At 34.7% G+C, this 10,124-nt stretch overlaps 1 protein-coding gene across 1 annotated transcript; it reads left to right on the forward strand.

Moving 5' to 3' along the window:
* Positions 1–1,540: 1,540 nt before the first annotated feature.
* On the forward strand, positions 1,541–8,907 carry LOC133323449 (mitogen-activated protein kinase kinase kinase kinase 3-like; the record flags this gene model as incomplete). The annotated part of the gene is made up of 2 exons (XM_061532374.1): positions 1,541–1,639; positions 8,609–8,907. Coding segments are annotated over 2 exons (398 nt in total), but the record flags the coding sequence as incomplete, so codon positions are not given.
* Positions 8,908–10,124: the final 1,217 nt, after the last annotated feature.

Genomic DNA, 10,124 nt, shown 5'->3' on the forward strand with positions numbered 1-10,124 from the left:
TCTGTAATGAAAATGGAATCACCAGCTTCCACACACCCCGAAATAAAATCTTCTAGCCTCATATAATTTTCTTCTCTAAATTGCAGTATTTTGTGGTTTTATACACATGTTCCACCCTACCATGCATCGTCAATACCGCTTCACATGTTTGCGTTTTGCGATTTTAGGACGGGTACTGGCCAAGGAAGACCCCAATTGTTTTTTAATACTCCGTTTATATTTAGAGGACGAAATGGACCACCAACTTAATTTTCGTTTGTTTTTCTGGTCGCTTTAAAGTCGCCCTTAAATATTCCCCTTAGTAGTTTTCTGAACTATGAAGATTATAAAATAATTGGTATGGAGCAAATTAAATTGTGTTCGGCCGCAATGACTGCTATTGAAACGTGGTCAAAATAAATGTTAGTTCAAGGTGGCTTTTGGCATTATGCAAAATTTGACACCGCCACAAATATTGAATCACGAACAAATAAATCCATGGCCTAAAAACCAATTGGGATAAACCTAAAATAAAACTGAGCCTGGGCCACAGACAAAATGTGCGAAATCATGTATGTATGTAAATATGTTTGCGTTAATGATATATACAATACGACAAACATAATATATGCATGAATTTTTCATTTTGAAAATGATTTAATTAACAACGCACGCACACACACACAAAGGCGTCTGTCACATACACACCACGATATCATCAGTATTCAGTACACAAACATGCGCACACATACACACACAAGGAAGATGTCAAAAAAAAAGTGACAACGACAGAGAGAACAAATTTACAAATGTGTAAATATATATTATTGTAGTAACACATGCACACACAGACACTTTCGCACATTTACCCATATAAATGAATTATTACAAATATATTCACAAGCAGCAGCACCACCACCACTACGACCACTACCACATACAAAATAAACTGCAGTGATGCTAATTAAATGAAAGTTAAAATGGAAATGAACAAATTTTTTTCTGCTTATGTTTGGGGTTTTCGGTTTTTATTTGCAAGGACAATTTGCCGGAGAGTACATACACAAAGAGGGAGAGAGAGTGCGTGTAGTACTCAGTACCTTGCATACATTAACATAAAATAAACACAGGTCAAACTGTGTGCATAATTACCCAGATACTACACGCACTCCATACTGTGTGTATGTGCTTTCCCTGCATCCAGGTGTTTGTTTCTCCCTGCGTTTGTCGTCATAATTGAGCCAAAAGCTTGGCACTGGACAATTTTAACTGCTGTCGTCTGCTGCATATGTGCGTGTGTATGTGTATGCATGCGTTCATGTGTTTTATTGGCTTCACAGTCAGCCACAACAGATTTAATTAATTTTAATTGTTTTATAATTTCATGTATTTTTCAGCTGTATTTCATTATGCCAATTTACCTCTAACTTCCTCCACCCCCTAAAGTCGTCTTTCCCACCTCTGAATAGCCTTCTAAACATTGCATTACAATACATTTATGCTATGTTAAGCTGGACTTTTACTAATTTATGTCTTCTCTCTGTTTTCCATGTAATTTCAGGTACACCCTATTGGATGGCACCGGAAGTGGCTGCTGTTGAGCGCAAGGGTGGCTACAATCAATTATGTGATATTTGGGCTTGTGGTATTACAGCAATAGGTAAGTTCACCACGACGTCGTCGTTGTTGTTTGTTTGTTTGTTCTCCTTAATCGCTAAGTATATTAAATGAAATTTATGTTCAGCTGACCACAAAACATTCACATAAATTAGAATGGCTACATTATTTATTGTTGTTCACTTTTTTTAAAGAAAGAATGAGAATAAATTGTTGAGATTTTTTGCTTTATGATATATTGTTTTGTAATTTTTTTTTTAATGTGAAAATTTAAAGTAATTTTTAAAGAAAAAATATTAAAGTATATTTGTATACGAAACTTGGCAGGTAATTTAAAGAAATTAGTGAATAAAACACAAATGTATTGAATAAGGCTTTAATGTATATTCAATGATATAAATTGAAATAGAATTAAAAAACCAAGAAATATGTTTCAAAAGAAATTGTTTAAGAGCATAAAAAAACTATAAACAAATTTTGTTTTCTAATCTGACAGTAGTGCTTGAAAGGAGTTGCAAGATCGGAAATTTCCTAGGCTGAAGGGTTTGTATAAACACGTAAATTTATTATCTATGTACGCAATGAGATGAGTGACCAATTGTGAGGAGGTATCAGAGGAAGTAGATCCATAGAGCCCATCTTCGGTCTGTTAAAAAACGCTTGTTGTTGATATATTACAAATTTTCAAAATATTGATACTCTGTGGAGAAGGTACAAGAAGGAGTGGACCGATGAAATGCCGTGAAAAGCATCTCACCTTAAAAAGGAGCAGTGCTTGAGAACATATTCCATCATCATCATGCTTCGGAATGACCGATTTGGGGCAAATATGCACCGTTTTGTTGTATGATTTGTTGCCATTTTAAAGGTAACCTCATAATGTCTTTCTCATAGAAGTCCTGCTCTATATTTGCATAAAAAACTCTAGTAGTCAATTTTCACAATCCTCCCTAGATACCAATTTTTCCTTAAAGAAATTTTGCAAATGTATGGCGGATGCATTAAAATTTCCTAACCGCTCCCGAAGTTTCTGGCGAGTGGCCTAGCGTTGTCCTGGTGGAACACGACACCTCTCCTGTTTGCCAATTCTGACCGTGTCTGGTCAATTGATATCTTCAAACGTTCCAGTTGTTGACAGTTGTATATGGAAGGAACTCATTAATCCCTTTCCAGCCCCTCCAAATGCATAGCAGAACCTTCCTGGTCATTAGTCCTGGTTTGGCCACCGTTTATGGTGCTTCACCGCTCTTTGGCCACTATTGTTTTCGCACAGTGTTATCGTATGTGATCCATTTCTCATCTCCAGTCACCATCCGTTTAAGAAATGGATATATCACATTCCCTTTAGCCAAGGCTTCGCAGATGGAAATGTTTCACCCAACCATCGAGATACTTTTTTGAATCCAACTTTGTGTAAATGGTTTAAAACAGTTTCATTGACGATTTTTAGCTTCTGGGTGATGTTACGACTTCATAATGGATTTTCCCCAACCTAATATATGTCCACCTTTTCGGGTAGCCCAATTTTTCGGTACTCCCCAATTTTCCGCATTTTAGGGGTTTTGAGCTCGCTGAAATTTGGTACTTAGGATTCTTATTGGGTACCAAATCCCTACCCTAAAAATTATAAATATAGATCCACTTTTTCAGGTAGTCCTCCTATGAGATTACCCCCAATACCAAAACTCTCCACTATAAATTAATAATAGGGGGCTACCCTATATATAAAAGGTTACCCCCAATTTTCTGTTGTAATTTAGTGCTTTGAGTTCTTATTGGGTAGAAAATCGCTCCACTAAAAGTTATAAATCTAGGTCCACTCTTTCTGGTAGCCGCCATTTAAAGGTACCTCAATTTTTGGTATTTTGGCGTTTTTGAGCGACTTCGGTGTAATTTGGTATTTTGTATTCGGATTTGATAACAAATCTCCCTCCTAAAAAGTATTGATAGTCGCCCCCTTTAGGAAGTGGCCCCCATATAATCGACTAGCCATCGATTTAGCCATCTGTTGTAATCTTCGGAGGATATAGGGATAAATGAACTATATATAATGATACCTACCGAATTTTGATATTTTTAATATCTAACGTGAAAGAAGCTATTGTGATACGAAACGAAAATGAAAGTTTCGAAATTAAGCCTTTTCGGTCCTCAAATAGGCATAGCATTATAATAAATCGGCAATATTACTGATAAAATATCGAGCAACTTTAACCCTCAACCTCAACTTTTCGTCCGCCTTTTCCAGGAGTGATTGAAAACTCACTCAAAACCGGGTTAAAACTGCTCAGAATATTCTATTGTTCGCCATAATGTTTTACTATAAGTCTCAGAATATACAAAAACTCAAAAATCAGCCTAAACCTCAAAAAAATTCAAAATACAACCAGTGAGCGGAGCAGTATAGTCGGACGGGGCCGACCATACGATACCCTACACAACTACCACGAACTCTAACTTTCTGAGGATGTTTATTCCGAGTCTGAGTAATATTTCGTGATATTTGCCCCCTCTTGTCCGATTAGAGATCAACAACACCTCTTCCTTACTTTTTTTGGATATTCAGTACAGTCCTTCTAATTACTTGTCCAGATTACCTTCACGGTGGGTTGTGCTGTGATTTTCGGATTATACTCGACTCGAAAACACACAAAAAATTAAGTTTTCGGTCCATTTCATCCCAAAATTTTAATCTGATCATCGCCGAAAATTGTAGGCGTTGTTCTTGACCATAACTGGAACTTCATGAAAAATTTCAAAGCCATCAGCGTGATATTTCCCCCTAAATACTAAATAATATCTGAATACGTAAGCACCTGTAAATATTTGACTGTAACTCCCACATCTGAGTAGATACATCACTATATTTGGTATCAATTTAAAGGCCAACCACTCCTCTTGAATATGCTATCATCTCCTCGGGTCTACATCCTCCAGGAGTAAATATATATGCCATAGAATACAAATTTTGTCATTTTTCACACAAAAGTCAGGGTCCATTTGACCCGCTAAATATTGACCGATTTTTATCAAAACATGCATGCTTATTCTCTGGCCCGATCCCCTTCTCCATGCAAAAATTCGCAGTGTTTGGGCCATAATTGCGGCCTCTGGAGCGACCAGAAAAACCGACAAAAATAAAGTTTTTGGTCCATTTCATCCCCTAAATATTAACCGATCTTTTCCAAAAACAATAGGGGTCTTCATTGGCCAGATCCCATCCTAAATGCAAAATTTCGTGAAGATTGGTTCATAACTGTGGCCTGTATCGTGTTTACAAATTATAATGGACAGACGGACGGACGGACACACATGTCTTGATCGATTCAGCTAGTCGAGATATGACGATCGGTATACTTAAAGGTATGTCTAGGACCAATATTTCGCGGCGTTACAAACATTTGGGGCTGCACAAAGCTATAATACCCTGACAACATAGTTGTGTAGGGTATAAAAATTAAAAAAATTTTTTTTTTTTCAAAGACATTTCTCAGTATTTCTTTTGACTAAGTGGATTAAAATAACATAAAAATTAATTTTAGAATAAAATATTCTACGTCAAAATCCACTTCAAGTCTCAGAACAAACTATATATATTTGCAAAAAATTGTTTTATCTTCTATCTATATATATAAAAATGAATTGCTGTTCGTTAGTCTCGCTAAAACTCGAGAACGGCTGAACGGATTTTTCTGATCTTAGTCTTGAAATGTTCGTGGAGCTTCAGGGAAGGTTTAAAAGGTGAGAAAAATTCGAAAACCGCGAAAAATTTGCAAAAAAAAAAATATTATGAAAAAAAAAATATTTTGAAAACAAATATTCATTTGTCAAATATTGAAAATTTTCAAAATATTTTATTTTATTCAATTGACATTGTAATGAAACTTTTTTTCTGAAAATGCAAAACAATAATTGAGAAGCATACGCGATCATTGTATGTACACGTCTTCCATGAAATTCACGTACATTTTGGGACAAATGCAAGGATGAAAATCTGAAGATTCAGAAAAGAGTTCTGATTCTAATACACATGCCCTAGATTATTCTTCTTGAAAATAATAATAATAATAGGAACATAGGAACATGTTGTTATTGAAGTACCTAAAATGTACCATTATATGGTGGTTATATGCCTAATCGTTGGTCAATGTCTTTAATCGCATATGTGTATCACAGAGAAAATTAAATTCATATTGAAAGAGAACAACTATAAAAAGCATTTGTTATAACAAAGAGTCTCATGATGTTACCTCAATATGTCAACTACCGATATATTTAATACCATGAAAAATCGTTGTTAAGATCGAACTTTTGTACTTTCTAATATGTAGATTCTTTAAATCGGCCGGGACATTTATATGGGGACTATGTTACACAGTATGTGTAGTAGATTGGAAAACGGGGGGTAAGAACTTCAACATACTGAAAATTAAACGGGAAATATGTATGGCGCCTTTTTATTACATTAAGCCAAATCCTTGATCCATCCATTCCGTCAAATTCTTTACAAAACCGAAAATGGCGTGGGACCCGTATGTAGGTGCTATACAAAATTTGGTCCTGAATAGAATTGTTTCCGCAAATGTGTTTTACCCTTTCAATATCACGGAATGATATGTGATATGAATGACATACGATACTACAATGGTTATGGAAATATACTAATAGCACATGAGAAAATACCGAACAATAAGAGTATATCATTATATGTATATCAATATATGGGGCTACCCGGACCAATTTGCACCAATATTGATAATTTTTTGTAAACAGGTTTTCTTCATCCAAAATAAAACAATACAGCACTTCGGCTGAAACACTCCCTAAAATACCGAACTCCTCAAAGTACCGAATATGGTGGGTACCCTAAAGATTTAACCAATATTGACAATTTCAGTACGATTCATTCTACCGAATACACAACCAAACGTGCCCAAATCCCCCACAGTATCGAAAAAGGTGGATTACTATTACATGGGGATATTTGAAAGCTTGGACGAACATAACATTGCAGCTAAATACCGGATATTAAGGGATGCCGTTAAATGGGGATATCCGAATACTTGAGTCTATATGGAAAATTCTAATTAGGGAGAATTTCTGCCCAATAAGTATCCCTAATATTAGGTTTGGGAAAAAGAAATCCATTAGACCGGTGGAACGATCGAATTTTACAGGTATGTCGTAACATCGTCCAGGAGCTAAAAATTAAACCATTCACACAAAGCTGGATTCAAAAAGAAGCTCAATGTTTGGGTGCCTCACCAATTAACAGAAAAAATGGAATGGATCGAATTTCCATCTGCGATTTTTTTATAAACGGGTGGTGACTGGAAATGAGAAATGGATCACATACGATAACCCTATGCAAAAACGATTGTGGTCAAAGAGCGGTGAAGCACCTCAAACGGTGACCAAACCAGGACTAACGGCCAGGAAGGTTCGGCTATGCATTTGGTGGGACTGGAAGGGGATTGTTTATTATGAGTTGCTTTCATATGGCCAAACGCTAAATTCTGATCTCTACTGCCAACAACTGTACCGTTTGAAGATAGCAATTGACCAGAATTGGCCAACAGGGGAGGTGTCGTGTTTCACCAGGACAACGCTAAGCCATCTTATGAGTAATACAAATTTATGTGCAAATATAAAATTTATATCTTAAATCGTGGAGGGAGCAACAAAACTCACTCATAAACATCAAATTCAGTTTTGTAATGTTACCCTATGTGTGCTCTGATAAATACCAAGATGTTACAAAAATATATACAAATCACCTTATGATGGTGGGTATAAAAACAACCTAAAATGCCGAAAATTATACATCAACAATATTGTTAGGCAAGACAACGTTTGCCGGGTCCGCTAGTTATATATAATTTTATAATGTAAATTTCTTAAGAACTATTGAAGATTTTAGTTTTTGCAAGCCTTTGTATTTAATACTTGGGAAATGGAAAAGACTGAAGGAATACAACAAGGGCACAGAATTCCTAGCTTTATTTCTATTCCAGAGAGTACACAGCCGGTCTTTCTCTGACATAAGTGTATGTCCTATTATTGGTTATGTGGTGGTGGTGTATTATTTCAGATACAATATTTCAAATAATTATATTCATATTATTAATTCATTATATGGACTAATTTATTATTTATACAATTAGCTTTTGAAAGGTTGTAATAATTTTGACAAACGTTGCGACTATCAATTACATTACCTTTCTCACATTTATTATCTTCAAGAATAAAATATTATATTTATATGCCTTCATAATAAATTTTTGAAATAGTATTTTTTCTTTTAATTTTGTTGGAACACCAAAAATTATGACTTTCCTCTCGCTTTCTCCCAAAAATTTAAACCGTCACTTCTAATGATTTATATTTTACACAAGTACACTTTGTTGTTAGAAGTATCCAATTACGGCTAAGAACAATAGTAGCCTATTAAGGAGGAGAAAAAACACATCAACCGTATGTACCATCAACACCAACACCACTAGAAAAACCCACCAATACCACTACTACCACAACCAACCAGCATCATTACAACTGAGCTTAACACAAAGAAATTAAACATGGATGATGACAAGAGAGTTGCTGAAAGCTGGAAATTGTTATTAGCCTTAAAAAATTCTATGGATTTTTATGGTCAAAACCCAAAAAAAGAAAAAACGAACAGAAACCAAATAAAATGAAACTGACAGCTGAACTGAATTATGATGGCTATTCCATGAATTTATTCATTAGGTTCATAAAGGTTAAATTGAACAATTGGCCAATTATGTGAATGTTAGGTCGGTCGTTCGGTTCTTGGAAGAAAGCCACAAAAAAGCGTCTAAATGTTGTGGTTTTTTCAGAATTATGTAGGGTCTCATAAAGTTTGGTTGAACATAAATTCTATTTTTATTTTGTTTTATGTGATTTACTTTGTGGTCTATATAAATAATTTATATATTTGTACTTTGATTTTGTATTGATTATTTTTTGTTTTTCTAATATTTGTTTCCAGAATTGGCTGAACTGCAACCACCTATGTTCGATTTACATCCAATGCGTGCTTTGTTCCTGATGTCAAAAAGTGGTTTCAAACCTCCAACTCTCAGTAATAAAGAGAAATGGAGTCCTACATTTCATAATTTTGTAAAAACAGCTTTAACAAAGAATCCTAAAAAACGTCCCACAGCCGAAAGACTACTCCAGCATCCGTTCGTTCAGGGTGAAATGTCTGTGCGAGTGGCCAAAGAATTGCTCAAAAAATATATGAATCCAAATCAACAGTTTTACTATAACTGGGATGGTGATGAAGAGGTAAGTTCTGATCGAAAAATTTATTTTTATTTTCAGTGATTTGATATTTTCGCAAAATTTAAGGAAATTATCAACATTTGCCCAATTTACTATCCGACTGATTTAAAGTTTATTTAATATAGAAGAGTCTGAATTTTCAATGTACTCGGTTTGTTTTGTGGGTTATAATGTATTTGAACTGACATAGTAATCACAGTTTTAAATTTTTTTATTTAATCTAGTTCCCTACGTGTGTGATACCAGGGGGCGATTCCATTAACACTGTGGTAGCAAATAAGAATTCATTTCGGAGAATACTGTAGATTCGAAGACCAACTATTGATTTCTATTTTTTCCTTTAAATGCAGATATTTCTTTATCTTGAAATGAATCTTCTTTTCAGAAATTTAGATCTGTCTATTTACACTGTGTACTAGTTTCTGTTGAAAGAAGAACTTTCTTTTTTAATGATAGCCAATGAAAAAATAAAGAATACCATCCAATCTAAAAATTACCATGCCATCTTCGGAATTACCCACAGGTTTCATTATTCTCTTTATATAAGGTATATTTTTTTATCTGAAAGGTTTCGGATTTAATGTTGATCAAATCGGTTATTCAATTCGCTTCAAATTAAACTTTCAAGATTATAAAATATTGGCCTTCGAAATTGATCTAGTCTTGTTAAAGATGTTAGATTGTGCAAAGTTTGGTTTAAATCGGACATTCCTTTCGTCCTATATTGGATTTATAAGTATTGAAAAAAATTGGATTTATAAATATTAAAAAATTTTGACCCTTTATGGAAGAGGTACCGGAAGAAGTTGATCAATGGGTCCCATCTTTGGACTTGATCTTGGCTTGATAAAGATAATAGGTTGTACAAAATTTGATTTAAATCGGTTTGGATGAAATCGGTTACTCCTTTCGAGAGTTATGGTGCGCACCACCCCGCCAGATAGACAGACGGACGGACATATTTTCTGAAACGAATCTGGTCCTAAAAAACTTTAGGTCTAAACCCAATATTTCTATTAGGCACATTTTTGTCGTATCAAAGTGTATATACCCTCATTAGCCACAAGACTGAGGATATAAATATGTTGCTCATTAGAGTATAGATTGGCCCTCCGAAGACAAGAACTCGGTATTGGCATGTATTCATTGTCCATTTCTACTTTTACCCTATCCTTGTTCAGAAAACATATTTACAAACACTAACAAATTTCAAATTGATT

The sequence above is a fragment of the Musca vetustissima genome, unplaced genomic scaffold, assembly GCF_032173495.1.
Source record: "Musca vetustissima isolate MV318-11 ecotype Yass unplaced genomic scaffold, APGP_CSIRO_Mvet_v1 utg82861, whole genome shotgun sequence".
NCBI classification, from domain to species: Eukaryota; Metazoa; Arthropoda; class Insecta; order Diptera; family Muscidae; genus Musca; species Musca vetustissima.